At 47.5% G+C, this 19,806-nt stretch overlaps 1 protein-coding gene across 2 annotated transcripts in view; it reads left to right on the forward strand.

Annotated features, from left to right (window-relative positions):
- The window catches only part of GAREM (GRB2 associated, regulator of MAPK1), a 138,270-nt gene that overhangs the window by 36,278 nt on the left and 82,186 nt on the right, over positions 1–19,806 (forward strand). For both annotated transcript variants that reach the window (XM_005857050.2, XM_005857049.2), the window contains exon 2: positions 3,866–4,006. In XM_005857050.2, coding sequence (XP_005857112.1) covers positions 3,866–4,006 — 141 coding nt within the window. The remainder of the gene's footprint in view (positions 1–3,865; positions 4,007–19,806) is intronic.

Here is a 19,806-nt window from a genome sequence, read left to right on the forward strand (position 1 = left end):
GGGACTGAGCGAGATGGGCCAGACACGCCCTGGAGCCCTGCTGCAGTCTCTCCCTGGCTGGCCAACCTCCCGCGTCCCTCCCCGACCAGCCAGCCGGCCCGATCGGTGGATCAGGACTGGGCGAGACAGGGTCGGACACTCCCAGGAGCCCTTCCACACAGTTCCTCCCGGGCCCGATTGTCCACCGGTGGGGTCCCTTGGCCTGGCCTGCGCCCTCACAATCCAGGACCCCTCTGGGGGATGTCAGAGAGCTGGTTTCGGCCCGATCCCGCAGGCCACTCCTCTCGGGAGGACACCAGACGCAGGGCTCATGCCTGGCGAGTGCTGCTGCAGCGGTGCCAGCCTCTCCCGATCAGGATAGATGGGCACGAGCCCGGGGCAGGCGCAGTGGGGCCCGGATAAGCGGGAGCAGCAGGTAGGAGCTGCAGGGGCGTCAGACTGTGGGTTTTGGCCCCATCCCTGCAGGCCACCCTGAGGGACCCCCCCGCCCTGTGCATGAATTCGTGCACTGGGCCTCTAGTTTAACACATAATTCTTTTAGACCTACTAATGCTACACCATTAAGCTAAATATATAAGTTTAGTATGTTATACATAGCAGTTAAGCAACAGGCTAATTATATCACAAAAATTGTTGACTTTATGAATTCATATGTAATTTCTCTATTAGTGGCCTCCCCTAGGATATTTTAAGTGATTATATTAAGTTTTATTTCTAGACAATTTTTGTGAAACATTTTTTTGCCTAAAGCAGGCACATGGTTCAGTTGTTTAAAAAAAAATTTAAAAGGCACAAGCTCCAAAATAGGGTTGGTTTCTTACTACTTTATGGCTTCGGAGATCATTCTGAATCCTCTTGGTAGAGTTTATAGCATCAGCTAGCAGTAGGATTTAACATTACATTTTCATTTCGATTAACTTGACTGCAATTGTGCCTTCGCTGCCTCTTCAGAGCCCACTGTGGAATAAAATTAAAACAGTTTTTATGATGTAACAGTTTAGTTGCAGAAAATGACATTTTTCTTTTTCCCCTGAATGGCACTGTGGTTTCTCCTTTCTCCCATTCATCTTTCCCAGCACCACCAGATGAATTTTCCTGGCGTGGTTCTCGTATCCAACACGCTCCAGTGGCTCCTATTGCCTTCCTCTCCTCGAAGACCCTCTCATCCATCAAAGGACCAGCCCCAATGCTTTACATTCCTGTTAACATGTCCTTGATCGTCTCTGCTAAAGTCCCATCTCCACTCCTGATTTCCTCTTCCTCTGCATAGCACTCATCATGCCCTGCCTTTCATGAAATTACATAGGGATGCATCTCACCAGTGAGAATGTTGATTTCTTGAATGCAGGCCCCCAAGTCGTTATATTTGGCCCACTCCTCCATTGCTTTGTGCATAAAAGAGACTCAGTGAGTGTTTGTTGCTCATCAAAGTGTACACATTAAGTATCTATCCTTCTTTGTCTGTTATGATATCTCAAAGCTGTTTTTTAAAGGCGAACTAAGTAGACAGATGTTTGCTGGATAAGATGACAAACTTGTGAATTGCTCTTCTTTCTCCTGATCCTCTCACACTTTACCCGCAGCCCCTCTCACTCCCTAACTGACCCATAATCCCAGCATTCTCGTTGACGGTGCCGTCTCCTTCCTGTGGGATAGTGGGCGTCCTAGGGCAGGGACCTTGGTCTTATTTTCCGACGTGTGTCCCCAGCGTTGGAACGGTGCTTGTCATGCTGGCTGAGGGAACCAAAGGCCAGTGTTCCCTGTTTCATGGATTGTTGGTGGTTTTCAAGGCGACCCACAGTGTGGTGTTGGAAGAGCAGGAGAGAGATGTGGAGAGAGGGAGAGAGACCCTGAAGTCAGTTTCTGCCACTTAGCTGTGCCGCTCTAGGCAAGTTTCTTGACTGCTCGGAAGATCCTTTCCTCGCCTGTAAAAGGATGACCTGATCTCAATTACAGTGTTTATAAACAGGACAGCCTTCAGGGAGGAAAATCTCACAATAAATAAAATCAATAGCTGATGTGTCCTGGTCACACCTAACATCCCATAACAGAGTGGTGCTCCCCAGGGTCCCTGGCTGTTCCCAGGCGTCTTTAAGCCTCTGGGAAGCAGGGCCTGTTGTCCCTTCTCCTGGGAGAAGAGAGGTGCCTGCCCAGGACCACCCAGCACTGGCGCAGAGCCTGGCTAGACCAGGAATGCTGGGCTCTGAAGCCCGTGTCTGTAACTCCCAACTGCCCTGTATGTGCCCCACCCCCCTGCCCTTGGGTGGGGGAGTACTGAGGGGGCTATATTATGGGCAGTGCTTCTAGAGCTTTCGTTCCTGCCCTCATATGCTCAAGAGATGCAGAGGGCTGCCGAGTACCACTGGCCTCCCCACACGGTGTCTTTATGAACCTGGTCTCCCAAAGAGTGAGGGGCAGGGGAGTCTGGTTTGGAAATATGCCCCCCACAATGGGACCCTCCCCCTCCTGCTCAGGTACCTCCACTTCCAGCGCCCCCCGACCCCCATAAAAGCTTTAACTCTTCGCCTTTTCTGCAACAAAGATAACATATTCTTGCAGTAAGACTGTATTTAAAATTATGACCTTATTAGTTTAGGAACAAATTTGATGGCTTATGGTTGTGATAACCACGTTGATGGTTACACCTTTCTCTACTTTTTTTTTTTAATTGAAAAATTGCTGCAACTTTTAAGAACTTTTGAGGGATTGATAAGTGCCATTTTGAAACATACACTTAAACCACCAATAACTTTTCATTATTGAAATATAATAACATCAAAAATAAGGCAGGCTGGTGGTTTCCTGTATAAAGGAATTCGCCTTTTCAGCTATTTTTTTCGAGCATTGAAAATTACTAAGCGGGGTTCATGGGATCATTCCTGCGTCTAGAAAACTAACTTTTCCATTTCAGGGAGTGGATTTCTCTTTTGAAATAGTTTGTCATTGGTTCAAAGGCTAAAAGGGTACATCAGAATTATTAAAATGAAAAATCATGTTATGTGTATGCTACAGACTTCACTGTTTTTAATTGATTGGGATGTTCAGTAGGAGGCCAGAGAGGACTGGCAAAATATACCCAATTGGAAAGGAGAAATAGGCTTGTATTTTCAAGTGGTGTTTGGGCAGAGAGACAGATAGGCCATTCCTTCCTGTTGGCAGCTGTGTCCTGTCGTGTGTAAGAGCAGAAGCTTCGGAATCTGTCTGCCCAGGCCCGAGTCTGCTCTTGTCCACTTACCCCACCTGTGTCCACTTAGACCTGTCACTTACCACCTGAGCACTGAGTTCTTCTCCACCCGCCAGGAAGGGATCATACCTCCCTCATCATTACTGTATCACATGACATAATAGATGCACAGCATCCAGGTATTACCTAACATAAGCACTTAATCTTTGTTTTATAATCATTGGAATATAATTTAGATAAAATGAGGCATGTGAAGATCTCTTTGTAAATAATTTAGAAACATTTTTATGGAATCTTGAGTGACATTATCAACATGGCATGGAATGCTATATATATATTTCGGAGAGGAAGGGAGAGGGATCGATCAAAACATCAATGATGAGAGAGAATCATTGATCGGCTGCCTCCTGCACGCCCCACTCTGGGGATCCAGCCCGCGCAACCCAGGCAGGTGCCCTGACCGGGAATTGAACCGTGGCCTCCTGGTTCATAGGTCACGCTCAACCACTGAGCCACTTGGAATGCTTTTTTTATTGCTAATTCTTAAGTGAACGTTTTCTTCTCGGGGGATGAACTGTCAACCTGTGCACCAGTGAGGTTCTAACAAATGACATTTTATTGCAGAGGACGGAGTAAGCCCCTGCTAATTCCAGGTTTCTTGTGTGGGATTCTGTTTTCCAGGAGAATGCATCGAAGGGCTGCGGGAGAACGACTACCTGCTGATCCACTCGTGCCGCCAGTGGACCACCATCACCGCCCACAGCCTGGAGGAGGGGCACTACGTCATTGGGCCGAAGATAGAGATCCCGGTGCACTACGCCGGTAAGACTCCGCCGGGCAGGAGGAGGGCAGGAAGGAGCCTGCAATATGCTCATGCTAACTTTTCTCCACGGCGAGAAAACAGGAATCGTCTATACACTAGAGCAGTGGTTCTCAACCTTCTGGCCCTTTAAATACAGATCCTCAGGTTGTGACCCAACCATAGAATTATTTTCGTTGCTACTTCATCACTGTCATGTTGCTACTGTGATGAATCGTCATGTAAATATCTGATATGCAGGATGGTCTTAGGCGACCCCTGTGAAAGGGTCGTTCAACCGCCAAAGGGGTCTTGACCCACAGGTTGAGAACCGCTGAACTAGAGGGTATGTGACATGGGAGAAGAAGAAGCAAGCACTTTCTTGTGGCTATTGGATTGGCCATTGAACACATGGATGGGCTGGTACTGTTTGGAGCTTAGGATACATGTAGTGGCCTGAATATACGTACATAAATGCAGTTTTTAAAAAAGACTTTTGTTACCCTATATGTCCTCTGGTACATACAGCTAATTATATAAAGGATCTTGACTTTCCTTTTCTTTTTGTTTTGTTTTGTTTTTTTGGCTATTCGTGTGTGTTTTTTAAGGTCTGTAGCAGGACCCTTTAGTCAGTTAGCTGTCAATCGTGTAGCCTTAGGCTGCTGTGACGTTGAGTGAAGTCGCTCAGTACCAGGGAGTGTTCTCTTTGGAAAAGGCCCTGCCATGTTTCTTCCCAAGGCCTAGAAGAGCGGCGAGTGGTACGTGTTCAATAAGTACTTATTGAATGAATGAATGCTGTGGTCCCCTTTTGTATTCCTAGAAATCTTTAATTGCCAGGATGGCCTAGGAATTATTCCGCTTCTCAAAAGTCCTTCTTATTCCAAAGAGAAAACTGTGAGAAAGCATTTCTGTGGCCTGGAATCTTGTCCTCTGGATTATATTTCTTAGCCACAGGAGTCGCCTTTTGAGAAAAAGGAGGCAGGCTCAGGTGCGGGGGGCACTGCTACTGTGAGGTTGGGACCAGGCCAGCGGGGCCGAGCGTGAGCCTGACGCTCAGGCTGCCGTCCCTCCGTGAGGGGGTCCCCGGCTGGTGAGACCCACGCGGGTTCTAGTCTAGCAGGCTCCAAGGTGTGGGTCCTGTCTTTTGCGGAAAACTAAAAAGGAAGACATCAAATTATGCTCCATCAACATACAGTTTTACCTCACCCGTTGTGTGGTTTTTTGTTCTTAGTAGACAGAGTTTTCGTTTTTCTCCCAAAGGCAAGTTTCGTTCGATCGTTTCCGCAAATGTGTTCAGAGGCTCGGGGCTGCCACCCGCCGGGACTTGTTGCGGAGGGGGCCGATGACACCTACTGTCCCCATGGCCTCCTGATGTGCTCACTGTGTGTCCCCTTCATGTGGCACAGGTCTCAGTCTCGTCCGGTTACTGTTCCCTACTGTTTCCTACTGTCATCACTCACCAGTTGGACTATACCTTCCTAATGAGACCAATTCCAAAAGCTCTGACATGTCCTCTGGTACATACAGTTAATTATATAAAGGATCTTGACTTTCCTTTTCTTTCTTTTTTTTGTTTTGTTTTGTTTTTTGGCTATTCGTGTGCTTTTTAAGGTCTGTAGCAGGACCCTTTAGTCAGTTAGCTGTCAATCGTGTAGCCTTAGGCTGCTGTGACGTTGAGTGAAGTCGCTCAGTACCAGGGAGTGTTCTCTTTGGAAAAGGCCCTGCCATGTTTCTTCCCAAGGCCTAGAAGAGCGGCGAGTGGTACGTGTTCAATAAGTACTTATTGAATGAATGAATGCTGTGGTCCCCTTTTGTATTCCTAGAAATCTTTAATTGCCAGGATGGCCTAGGAATCATTCAGCTTCAAAAGTCCTTCTTATTCCAAAGAGAAAACTATGAGAGAGCATTTCTGTGGCCTGGAATCTTGTCCTCTGGATTCTATTTCTTAGCCACAGGAGTCGCCTTTTGAGAAAAGGAGGCAGGCTCAGGTGCGGGGGGCACTGCTACTGTGAGGTTGGGACCAGGCCAGCGGGGCCGAGCGTGAGCCTGACGCTCAGGCTGCCGTCCCTCCGTGAGGGGGTCCCCGGCTGGTGAGACCCACGCGGGTTCTAGTCTAGCAGGCTCCAAGGTGTGGGTCCTGTCTTTTGCGGAAAACTAAAAAGGAAGACATCAAATTATGCTCCATCAACATACAGTTTTACCTCACCCGTTGTGTGGTTTTTTGTTCTTAGTAGACAGAGTTTTCGTTTTTCTCCCAAAGGCAAGTTTTGTTCGATCGTTTCCGCAAATGTGTTCAGAGGCTCGGGGCTGCCACGCGCCGGGACTTGTTGCGGAGGGTGCCGATGACACCTACTGTCCCCATGGCCTCCTGATGTGCTCACTGTGTGTCCCCTTCATGTGGCACAGGTCTCAGTCTCGTCCGGTTACTGTTCCCTACTGTTTCCTACTGTCATCACTCACCAGTTGGACTAGACCTTCCTAATGAGACCAATTCCAAAAGCTCTGAGAATCCGTTGGCTGTGTACACAAAAGATGTGATTCTTTACGGCTCCGGGCGCTCGATCCAGCATCTCCAACTAGGCCGCCCACTGGAATCGTCAGGGGAGCTTAGAATGCCCGAGGCCCAGGTCCCATCTCCAGCGGGACTGGTTTCATTGGTCTCGAGTGTGGGCTGGGCATCGGGGTTTTAAAAGCTCCTTCTGCGGTTAAGTTATGCAGCCATGGGCGGGGCTGCGTTTTCTGGAGTGGGCATTCGCTCTGTCAGATGATAAGACTGCCCCGAACACCTGCAAGTATTTGCAAATGTCGTACTGTTTTGAACGTTTGTTTAAAAAATTAACGGTCCTTCAGCTTCCCCTGGGAAGAAAGAGATGGCATGTGTAGCTTACTCCCCATCTGTGAGGAGGACGGTGGTACTGAGCAGGCAGTGTGTTGCGAGTGATACATTTTTTTAAGTAAAATTGAAGTGTCGTGACTAAAAGGAAACATGAACATAAGCTCCATTACTTTACCTGAAAGGAGAGAAAACATTTTTAATCAGGAAGAAAAACTTGAAACAAGACTGTCTTAGTTTGGGCTCCGATAACCACATACCATAGACCAGATGGACTAGAAACAACAGGAATGTTTTTTCTCGGTTCTGGAGTCTGGGAAGTCCAAGATCAAGGCACCAGCACATCTGGAAAGCCCAGTTCCTGGCCTGCAGATGGTCGTTTTCTCGCTGTGTCCTCAGGTGGTGGAGAGAGACTGATCCTTTCTCTTACGTCTCTCTTCGAAGGGCACTAATCCCACTTGTGAGGGTTCCATCCTCAGGATCTAGTAACACTCCAAAGGCTCCACCTCCAAATACCATCACATTGGGGATGTGGGCATCAACATCTCATTTTAGGAGGACACTAACATGCATGCCATAGCAAGGACCACATGGTTTAGGAGACGTTTAATAAGATCATTTCAAAAGACATACTCGGGTATATTTTTTCAAAGAATTTGTGAATGACCAAGTCAGCCCTTGGAAGAAAGAGTGTAAAGTAAATTATGGAGACCAGAAATATCACTTACTAGAGGCCCGGTGCACAAATTCGTGCACAGATGGGGTCCTGAGGGGGGTGGCGGGGGGGGCAGGATGCGATCGGCCCTCCTGGTGGGCAGTGGGACACCCTTGCCAGCCCAGGATCTGGATCCATCTCGCTGACATTTTCGTCAGTTGTCGGGAGCCACCTGGTTGCCGCTTTTATATCACTTCTTCCTTGCAGAGCATCTAGGGAGGGGAAGTGATGGTGGTGACCGAAGCCGACTTCCAGGAGGCTAGAGGCTCTGGTCCGTTGGTGCCTGGCCCGTTCTCTGGAGATTGGACCTGTAGGACTACTGAGGGAGGGAGTGACTGCCACCAAGCTGGTGGGCTACCAGGATGGGTCAGTCAGCTGAGCAGCACTCTCACTATGGGAGCACACTGACCACCAGGGGGCAGCTCCTACATTGAGCGTCTGCCCCCTGGTGGTCAGTGCACATCATAGCAACCGGTCGACCAGTTATTCAGTTGTTCAGTTGCTTAGGCATATATATATATATATATATATATATATATGTCTCTCTGGTTAATTTAGTGCTGTAATTAAAATTAGAAGAAGCCCTTATTCAAGCATATTTTACTAATTTGCCAAAATTTTATCTAGGTTGTGCTTCATCTCTCTTTCTTTGAGGAAAACTAATAAATAATTAAAAATTAAGTTTAACAAAGCAATAAATCCTACCAGCTTTGTAATCAACCTCGTTGGGTTTCTGGTTCTGCCATTTACTCCCTGTATTACTTTGGGCAAGTTACTAAACTTCTGTAAACCTTGGTTTCCTCATCTGTAAAGTGGGGGTAACTCCAGAGCCTTTCTCCTAGGGAAGTTGTGAAGACTAAAAGGGGTCACGCAAGTAAAACACCTTTCAGAGCAGTTACCACTGAGTAAGGGCTCCGGAAGTGTTCCTGGTGATGACTATGAAGATGACAGCAACAGAATGTTTCCAAAGGGGCACCTCTCTATTTTGCACTACTAATTACAAGTTGAATTACTTTTCTGCTCATTAGAGCAAGCGGAACACGGATGCCCCCTCAAAGTTGTTTTGGCTGCAGTTGTTTTTGTTAAACTCTTTATTTTGAGGTTGCAGTAGTAGAGTATATTCTCTTAGACCTTTTGCCTAGTTCTACACATTTTTAACATCATTGTTTCGTGTTTGTCTTATTCTTTTCCTCCTGTCCTCCCCCTCTTTCTCTCTTTCCACACACACACATTTATTTTTTCTGACTCATTTGAGGGTAGGCAGCCTACACCCCTAATACTTCACTGTGCATTTCCTAAGAACAAGGATATTCTCTTATGTAACCACAGTGCTATTAGCAGGTTCAGGACATTTAATACTTTCATCTACAGTCCGTGCGCCAGTTTTGTCAGTTCCCCCCCAAAATGACCGTGATTGCATTCTTCGCTCCAGGTCAGCATCCAGTCTAGGGCCACTTGGTGTACTTCCCTGTCATGTCCCTTCAGGCCCCTTCAATGGAACAGCCTTCCTTGTGTTGCATGACGTGTTTGAGGAACACAGGCAAAGGCCGGGCGTGGGATAGAACAGCCCCTCATGTGGACTTGCGAGGCTCCTGGTGATAGATCGAGGTTCCGTATTTTGGTTGGATTGCTGTGTGCGTGAGGTCTCCTTCTCAGACCGTCACATGTGAGGTGTGGATGTCCCTTTGCCCCTTCCTGGCGACCTTCATTTGATCACTTGGTTAAGATGTTGCCTGATTTCTCTGCTGTATTAATCCCGTTCACTTTGTGATTCCTGGAACATTTGAAGGAAACAGAGATTCTGTAAGCGTGCATCCTGTTTCTTCTCTAGCTCCTCCTCCTCACGCCTGGAGCAGCTGTTCATGTCTCCTGTCTGATCCAGTTTTCACCGAGAAGGTGGGAAAACGGTGTGCTTCTCACTTAACCCCATCATCCCTTCTCACATGTGTCAGCTGTCATTCTGCTGTTAGGAAGAGCTTTTTCTTCTTTTGCGTTTATATATTCAGTTATCATTACCCATATGGCATCAGGGTTTCTCCATTCACTGGGGTAGCATATATTCCTGTTTTGATTTATGTTGATGCTGGAATTGTCCCACATTCAGCCATGTGGGTGCAAGCTGGCTCGTGGGTCTCCGTGACATGCCCCCTTCATTTTGTCCAAGCACGTCCTAGTTTCTGAAACAGGTTCAACCATTTTTTCCCGCCAGTCCACCGTCCAGTCAGGGCCACCGCACGGTCCTGTTGCAGGCAGCACCCTCCTGTGTGCCCTGTAGGTGGGGTCCCTGGGAATCGGGCAGAGCGCAGTGGGGCAGCCGTACGCAGCTCCACTCACACTCATTCCGCAAAGTAGTAAACTCAGCATTTTTACAAAATCACAACTCAGTGCTTTTCCCATCTTCTTTATCAGACATTCTCATGTGAAAAGACTGTCATAAAACTTTGAGAAAAAAGATCAATGTGACTTGAAGTTTTTAACAGAATTGCACTCTGATACGGTGGTGATCAGATCGCCTTATTATTAGATGTGCTTTGGGGGGGCGGGAAATAAGACTTTCCTCATTCTGGCAAAGTTTTTCGTTTTGGATAAAAGGAGTTTTCTTGGTAGAACAAACAATTGATTCTGAGAGAGAGAATGTGTTCAGTCAGCATCACGGATTTTACTAACAGTGGAGAAGCCACTCAAGAAAAGTCGGCAGAGTGTATAGAAAAGTGATGCCTGCTTTCACCCAGGATTTATTTAAAAGGCATCGCAGATCAGTTTTAGGTGGACTTCTAACTTCTCGATGCTCCCCAAAGGGCAGTGTTTCCTGAGAAATGTGCAGTACAGCAATCGGCATTTTTCTGCATTCTGCGTACCCAGACCGGCTGAGTGCTGCTTGGCACTTTATCAGACAGTTAACTCACCCTGCACCCCGCCCCCATGATCCTGATTTCTTAAACAACAATAAAATCTGCTTTAAAAAATTTTAAACTTAGTGCCATTGAATTATAGCAAGAGTTTGTAAAGACGAATGACTTTCATTTTGCAGTTCATATTTCTAGTCATCAGATTCCTTTCGTCTCTGTAGCTCAGAGTGGCCAGTCAAGCTACCCACGTTGGTTACCACTAAAGCTCATGGCTCAGGGTCCCTCTTTCCTGCTGCCCCCTTCTGGGGCCTTAAATGCAACTTAGTCCTCACAATTGGGCATTTTTTCCCCTTTAAAACTAATATAATCAGGCCCCACAAACACCCGGAGATGCCATTGCTTCTGGGATTTTATTTGCCCTTCGAAGCTCCAAGTTTCCGATCTATAAAATGGGGATTTGCCTTAGAAAATGCCATGGAGCCCTAGCTGGTTTGGCTCAGTGGACAGAGCGTCGGCCTGCGGACTGAAGGGTCCCGGGTTCGATTCTGGTCAAGGGCATGTACCTTGGTTGCGGGCACATCCCTGGTTGGGGGTGTGCAGGAGGCAGCTGATCGATGTTTCTCTCTCATCGATGTTTCTAACTCTCTATCCCTCTCCCTTCCTCTCTGTGAAAAATCAATAAAATATGTTTTTAAAAAAATAAAAGAAAGAAAATGCCATGAAGGTTCTCGGAGGCCTGAGCGGTGTGAATGACTCCGCAGTGTGCCTGGCGCCGATGAGCACTCAATAAACGTCACCTCCTCATGGTGCCCCCTCCTGGGAACCAAATGGACCAGAAGGGGGGGCGCCGTGGATCCGTGGCCCGACGGTGGGAGAAACCGATGAGCACTCAATAAACGTCACCTCCTCATGGCGCCCCCTCCTGGGAGCCAAATGGACCAGAAGGGGGGCGCCGTGGATCCGTGGCCCGACGGTGGGAGAAGCAGTGGAATTCATTCGGGCTGAGTGTATGAAATGTGCATCAGGGGATGGAGTGCGTGCTGTCATCACGATGAACGGATTGATACCTGAACAGACGCATCCGAGATAAACCCCAGCCGCTACGCTTGGCTTCTATTTTTAAGTTCTCATCTTCCTGCAAATCCGGTGAATCTATAACAAGCTCAGATGATCTCAGTCCTTTCTTCCCCGCGACATTATGTACAGAAATAAATGGCAGCGGAGCACGGGGGTGGGGAGGATTGCTTATGAGTCTGTGAGTTGTAAACCGAACAAAAGGAAATGTCGAAACAGGCTGGTTTTATTCCCCTGGGTTGTGAGTTTAATTAGCATGAATCATCCACTTGCAAAGTAACTCCGAGCGTTGAACAACACTCTGCTCGCTGTGACTATTATGTGGGATAGCGCGTACGTGATAAATGGACATCAAACCCTCTCTGAAAAAGTTCTCAAGTACAGGTACGGTTGCTTAGGAGCATCACCCCAGCCAGTGTTGCCAGCAATGAATGTTAGATACCTGAGGACCAGTTTTCATACTGAAATCTTTCCGTCACGGTTAGCCATAACTATGATGTATGTACTGCTTACTACATCCTAGGCACTTGGGTTTCTGCGTGTAACTTTCACAACAATCCCATGAGGCAGGTTCTATTAATACCTGCATTTTGCACAAGTACAAACTGAGGTTTAGAGATGGTACGCATATCGGAATATTACACTGCTGATCGGTGTGATTGGAACCCATGATCTGGTGTGCCTCCGGGCCCGCTCCCCCCACCACTGGTTCCCGGAAGGTGTTGGGAGTCACTTCCCACCCCAAGGCATCGAACCACCCTGGAGACGAGAGAGCGGCTAGAATGAGCCAGTCCACCAAAGCTTTCACCTGGCTCCCCTTCCCCACACAGCCCTCGGGGGCATTAAGTACAGACATCTCTATCATGGCCTTTTCCACAGTGACAAGCCCTCCGCCTCCAGGTGACATTCCCATCTGAGTAAATTACAGGGAAGAATGCAAAGCCAAGCAGAGTCTTCAGGTCAGCAAGAGTGAAGGAGGGGGGTGCACCCAGGAGGCCATCCTGGTGGTGGTGGGCCTTCTGGGTGTGATTAAGGAAAGCGTGGTCCTCAGAAGGCACGCAGGGAACAGAAGGGAGGAAATTAGATTATAACGGGGGTTAAATGTGTGGGAGGTGGGACTGCGTGCAGGATCAGCTAATTTTGTCAAGATATGTTTAAGGCAGCGGTTCTCAACCTGGGGGTCAAACGACCCTTTCACAGGGGTCGCCTAAGACCATCGGAAAACACATATATAATTACATATTGTTTTTGTGACTAATCACTATGCTTTAATTATGTTCAATTTGTAACAATGAAATTGGGGGTCACCACAACATGAGGAACTGCATTAAAGGGTTGCGGCATTAGGAAGGTTGAGAACCACTGGTTTAAGGGAAGCCAAGAGACAGACGTAGGAGTTTCTAAATTTCATCTTTTCAGAATAACGGAGTCAGGAGAATCTGTCTAGTTTAGGAAGAATGATTCAGAAGAGAAAAGAGGGGGAACTGATTGCTATAATAGCTTGGTGTCTGGGAAATTGTCTTTGCCTTTTTTTTCCCCCAAGAGAGACATTTGTGACTCTCTCCTACTCTACTTCTTGACTAAATGATGTTCTTTTTTTAGCTGATTTAATATGGTGTTTGTGATTAAAGGGTAGGTGGTTGTATTTTTCACATTTGGGTATTCAGCCTGGTATTTAAACTCAAAATAAGGAAAAAGAAATTAACCTTTGATAGAAGAATGACTTAAGGGTTGCTACCAACCTTTCTGGTCTCACTTCTAAATGCTTGAGAATAATCATCCAAGGAAATTTGAATTTGATTGATATTCATGATGAGATGATATTAGGGAATTATTTTGATTTTGTTTACGTGACACTAGTATGATGGTTATGAAGGAAAATACTTCTATTTTTTTTAGAGTCACATACTGAATTATTTAGGGGAGAATTGTGATTAAAAATCATAAAATACTTAGCAAAAACCCCATAAAAATAGATGAATAATTGACAAGCTGGTAAAGTTGTTAAATCTAGGTGAAGGGTATGAGGGTGTTCACATTCCCCTAATTTCCTATATGTTAGAAAATTTTTATAATAAAAAGGGAAAAGTTGACCCTGACATAACAACCAGAGCACAGTTAATCGTATTGTAGAACTACAAATGGAGTTCTTACCAAACCACTCTGCCCCTTCCTTCGATCCTACGTATATTAGAGTCTTAAGTAATTTCTGGGAGAATGAAAGAGAGTTCTCCTTTCACTGGGTTGCTTTGTTCTGGTGTGAAGTGTGTGTGGAAACCGTCAATGAAAGGTGAACTCAGAAAGACATGTTTTTGTTTCCATAGCGTGGTGGGACCCTCCAGCCATGGCTTCCTAGGGGGACTTGAGTACTCACAGCTCTCTCTCTCTGTCTCTCTGTCTCTCTCTCTCTCTCTTTCTCTCTGTGTGTGTGGGGGTGGGGGGAGAAGAAATTTCCTTTTATTAATTTCCAGGGGTTCACCCTGTTATTTGTAGCGATTTAAATATAAAGGGGTAAAGAGAGGGGTGTGTGTGTGCGGTTGTGTGCGTGTGTGTAAGTTTGGGGAGAAAGACATTTTATTCGTTTCTTTTTAAAATAGGAGCTTTGTGGGAGATATGGAAAGGGGGAACATGAGCAAATACCGTGGAAAGTTATTGGGTGCCCTATTATGTGGCTTTTCTTGATCTACAAACATTAGTAAAGTCACTTTACTAAAAAAATCTGAGAATCCCTTGACGGCTCTTTTCACATTTTGCCCTGCTGACTCTCAGAACGCTGGCAAATCATCTACCAGCAGGAAACCTAGGACCAGAAAATAAAGCAAAACAGAAACTCTGGCCCAAAAACAGGGCTGGTGCGTGGGGTTCAGAACCCCTTTCCACGCGTGTGTGGGAACTGAATGGAAAGTTCGAGCGTAGTGTCACCTGTGAGGTCCTGCGATCGGCGTCAGGTGGCAAATTTGGCCTGGCTCCCTGCGGCCACGCGGCTGATGGCGTGTTTGCAGCGTGGATGGGGCTCGCTGACTCCATCGTTCAGTTTCCATCTTGAATGTGTGCCTCTCAGAGGTAGTGACCTTTTCAAAGGTTCCCTTTCAGCTCTTAGGAATCGCTCTGAGTTTGGGGGTTTATTTTTCCCTTTGCGGAAGGAAAGCAGACGGAGGAATGCCTTCCAAAGCTGATCACTGTGCTGGTCAAACCTCCTGCAGCCGCTCCCCTCCGCTTCTAAGACCTGGAACCACTGACCTTATGCCTCGGTCACTGGTGACCCCGAGCACTGGCCTCCTGTGACCCTCTCGCCCGTCGGGTGGCTGTCAGCTTGCTCATCCAGAGAAGGACAGCGAACCCTGTGCACCAGGCGAGCACTTCTGACCTTTAGGCCCGAGGAGAGGGGTTCAGACTCCCACATGCGTCTGTGGGAAGGAGGCCATCGCCAGGCCTCCAACGTGTTAGAACTGGTGGATGGGACCTCCTGGGGCTTGACCCTAATAGGGAGTCCAGCCAACGAGTGAGCGTGAGACAAGCACAGTACACACAGAGCTGTGCTTTTCTGGGCGTTAAACACGCTGGAGGTCAGTGCGATGTGGTGGCACAGGCATGTGAAGGGGCCATGTCTCCCTCACGGCCTCGTCTCTCCTGAGTCTAATGCTCAGGTGTGTTCCCTTCCAGCCCTTCCCACCGGCTCCCCTGTGGGCTGGCTCCCAGTCAAGAAGCTGGCTGGTCCCTGGGCGGGGATGCCAGGCCTCGGTCCACCTCGGGACCCTGCGGTACCCGTGCCGAGGGCTCCAGCAGCAGATGGACGGTGGCCCTGACTGGGGGTGGGGTAGGGGGTGAGGGTGCGGGCCTCCACATGAACCCGGAGGAGAGGGCGTTCCAGACAGAGCAGCAGCCTGGACAGAGGCTGGCGTGTGGCAGTGGTGAGGACAGCTCAAATCGCTTGTCAGCTGGAGGGGAAGGAGTGTTTAGGAAGCAAGGCTACAAACCAGCTGGGAACAAGCATGAAGGAGTTTGAATTCTGGGAGGACTAATGGGAACTGTGATCTCTGGGCCTTGGGGTTGGCGGGGGGGGGAATCCCTCACATGATCTTCATTTTGAAAAGATTCCCAGAGGCCCCCATACCTCCTGACCCCACCTCACCTCCCCACTGGTGTGTAATGGAGGTGGGAAGGTGAGCGAAACCAGATGGAAAGTTGCTGAAACAACCCTGATGAAAGATATGAAAGATACCGAGCCCTGAGGAGGCTGAGGGAGTGCTGATGGAGGGAGAGCTGACATCTAGATGTGAGAACAAGGAAGCAGGAGAGATAGATCATCTAGATTTGTTTTGCGGTGGCTGGGCCCGTGCAGCACACTGACCCTTGGTCTCCTTTAACCTTGGAAACGGCCCCTTCTAGCGAGGGAGCCAAGGCTGTGGGTTGTCGCCGAGGTCCTACGGTCCGGGGGCGGTGACACTGAGATTCACACCCAGAGCCGTTCAGCTGCGAAGCCCGAGCGCTCACCCAGGACCTGCCCAGTGGCCGGAGCAGGGTCCCAGGAGCCTCCGGGTTTGGGGTGTCCCGTCTGCAGGGAGTTCACTCCCGTGACTGTCCTACGTTTTGGATGGAAGCCTTGGGCGGCAGGTGGGCTGGCCTGTGGCTAGCACATTGCCCAGGTCAGGTGGATGTGAAAAACAACACCCTGCTGGTGGTGGGGGCTGCCCCAGAGGCTCGGGCGGGCTGGTGAGTCACGAAGCAGGCAGGTAAATCGCGGCCCGGCCATGAGGCTGTCATTGTTCTCTGTTTTTGTATCTTCCCCCACCTGCGGCCTTCTGGTCAACCACAGGCGCTCACCCTCTGCCCCTCTAGCAGGAAAAGCTCACACATTCCATTGGGGGCGGGCAGATCGGCCTTCTAGGTGTTTCCCAGGGGTGAGCAGGTAGGGGAAAGAGCAGTCCTTCTATCTGAACAAAAACCCCATGTCTGGATTACCAGCACAGTCACCTATCTACGTGTAAAGAATAAAGACATTGCAGCTGAACCACACTTCCTGGTGTGTGTAACTTCACTTCGCCTCCTGCATACACACTTACCACATTGTTGAATAGAGTGAGTAGTCTTCTTTTTTTTCTTTAATAATGCTTTTTATTTCGTTATTTTTTAAATCCTCACCTGAGGACATGCTTTGAGTGAAAAAGAGAGAGAGAGAGAAAGAGAGAGAGAGAGAGAGATACTTTGATGTGAGAGGAAAACATTGATCGGTTGCCTTCCGTACCTACCCCAGTTGGGAATAGAACCCACAACCCAGGTATGTGCCCTGACCCAGAATTGAACTGTCAACCTTTCTGTCCTGACACTCAACCAGCTGGGCAGCAAGTGAGTAGCCTTTTTTGTGAGGTCGAAGGAAAATCAGACGATACATTTTACCTTTTGCAGGAACCATTAAGAAATTAGCTTGTCTAATGGTTGAACAGTGGACTACATGAACAGGTATTAAATTGCGTGTCATTTACCGTTTAGAGTTGTTCTCAAAGGCACATATTATACAGAAGTTTTTGTTTTTGGAATCATTCAGTCATTTCTTTTTTGCCTTTCATCCTTTACTTTTTTATCTTCCTTTATCATCTTGACATTACATATATTTACATATATATGTATATATTACAGTTAATGCAAAGTTCTTTTTTGTTGGAGCTATATTACTTTGCTTGAATCCTAGGAAGGGTCTAGCACAGCCGTGGGCAAACTACAGCCCGCGGGCCGGATCCGGCCTGTTTGAAATGAATAAAACTAAAAAAAAAAAAAGACCGTACCCTTTTATGTAATGATGTTTACTTTGAATTTATATTAGTTCACACAAACACTCCATCCATGCTTTTGTTCCGGCCCTCCGGTCCAGTTTAAGAACCCATTGTGGCCCTCGAGTCAAAAAGTTTGCCCACCCCTGGTCTAGCATAAGGTGAGTAATTGATTATTATCAGTTTGGATCAAATAAGCTAGTGGTAGAATATGATCCTATTACATGGGTACATGCCATCAAGGAGAATATTGCTTGCCGGGGAGGTGAGAGCTAAATCATTGCTCCGAGAACACATCAACCTGCAAATTCCAGGAAGCTTGTCTACTTAGTGTACAGATGCAGATAAGAAGGGGGTGGTGTGTGATGAAAGAACAGTGTGCAAAACAGGCTAACGGCCAGAAAAGGAATTTATGAGCCACGTGACCTCACGAGGTGACAGAGTGTCACCTTTCCAGCATCTACTGGAATGTCCCTCATGTCTTTGAAGACCATGAGTGAAACATCTGGTAGCAAATGCATGGCGTGAACACCGGGTTCATGTTCTTCCGCGGAAGCCTAAGCATTTGACATATGAGAGCTCAACCCGGTCTTGTCACTGCTGCTATGAAGCTGCTCGAACCACATGCCAGGTTCTAAGCTTTGGCCAAAGCTCGCAGCCAGTGTATTGGCAACATGAAATGAGTAACTACAACGTCTGTCAATAATGAGCACTGTGTCCGCATAGTTTATTCAGGGTGACTACCAATCTGTTCATTTGCCAGAAAGTCTTATCTGTGGCTTTATGAGGTCTTGAAGACGGATTTACAAAAATAATGTAGGCGTCTTCTCATACATGGCAGCGAATCTGGTTCACTGTAAAGCGGGTGATGGAAAATTACCAGGTTGAAAACAATGAGGACAACACACAGTGACCAAGCTCAGTGATGTTCTTACGGAAATATGTACGCGTGGGCAGCTAGAACACGCTGTGAGACAGCTGGTCCATTTGGGCTTCTTCTTCCAGATGCCTTATTTTCAGGTGGCTTTGCTGGTAAACAGTGGCACAGTATGTCCTCAAGACCTGAAAAATTCACTTCTTCTCACTGTTTCTTGTCAGAGTCTTGGGAAAATGTGAAGGAAGAGAAAATGCAGATATATATTTTTTTAATTTTTCTAAAATTTGACCAAACCAGAAAAGGAACGTCTTCTTTACCTTCTACACCATTTCCCACTTGTTTCCGTGAGGGAAAGCGTTTCTGTTCCCTGGAGGGCTCAGCCAAGGAGGCTTAGGAAGTGATGAGGCCACCAGGACGCACCCCTTCTCCGTCACCCCCTCTGATAGTCCCCCTGAAGAACCTGGTGGTTGCCGGTGGCCTGCTTTGCATTTTGAGGTCCACATAGTCTTGTCTACTGTCTCCCAGGGTTCCCTTTACTCCACCTGTGTCTGTCCAATGGTGGTGGAAAGAAATCTCCCCTCCACACGGAACTTAGTTTTTACCTGAGTACATACTATTTCCTTCTATTAAAACATGCCTATTAAGACAGGAAGAGGTGATTTTGACCTTCTAAATAGGAGAAGGGCTTATCTTCCAGGTTGGTAGAACAGTTTTCTGTGTCTCCTCCAGCTAGGCTCCTGGACTATCGAGTTCTTCATTTTCTAGTTGGAAATAAAAGTTCAGATTTTTGTTGGCTGTGTCAAGCATGTTTCCTCTACTGACGGCTCGGATAACTGCAATGGGAGGGAAACTGGCTTAAGAACAGTGAGAAGGCGAGGAGAGAGCCGTCACCAAAGTGTGAAGCTGCTTGTGTCTGTGTCCCTCTACAAAAAAAACAAACACGACATGACACACCATTTTTTTTCATTAACAACCCAGGCCATGCTGCCTTCTCTGCAAGTCCTTGGGGGACGCCTTTTCTGAGTTGCAGTCCTGACCTCTTGCCCCATTTCCTGGTGGAGCAAACCCAAGCCAAGTCCTGTGGCCGTTCAGCTGACGGGGCCAGTGGAACCAGTATTCCCAGCCTTGTTGACATTGCCTCACCACACAAGAGAGCTTTGTGCGTTCTTTGTTGTGGTGCTGGGACAGAGGCAGGTGTGGGAGCCTCACAGGGTGGAACTTGCCCTCTGTGGTGACTCACTGGGTGCCACTCGGGGTGTATATTGTCAGCACCCCCTTGCCAGGGGGTGGTTTGCCCTCAGAGGTACCGCTCCTAGGGCTCTACTCAGACGATTGCATGTTTAAACCCATGGAAACGCTCCAAGTGGGTAATTGCTCTCCACCTTCTAAAAAGCAATCGGATTGGGTGTGTCTGCTCCATTTCTCAGAAGTAAGACACAGATCGTTTTTGTCAAAGGGGAGTGTAGGTCACAGAAAGGTCTTGGGTTTTGATTTAGAAGAGAGACTATCCTTTTATGCATATGCTTGTGATTGTGATAACTTAAAGTGGTTTGGGTGTAAAGATATAATTCACTTTATTCGTACGTAATAATCTCTGCAATAAGTGTCCTTTGTATCTGTGCATCATTACATGTGTATGTATCTATATATTTACATATATATATATATATATATATGGCCCGATGCATGAAATTCGTGCATGGGTAG

The sequence above is a fragment of the Myotis brandtii genome, unplaced genomic scaffold (assembly GCF_000412655.1).
Source record: "Myotis brandtii unplaced genomic scaffold, ASM41265v1 scaffold107, whole genome shotgun sequence".
Classification (NCBI taxonomy): Eukaryota; Metazoa; Chordata; class Mammalia; order Chiroptera; family Vespertilionidae; genus Myotis; species Myotis brandtii.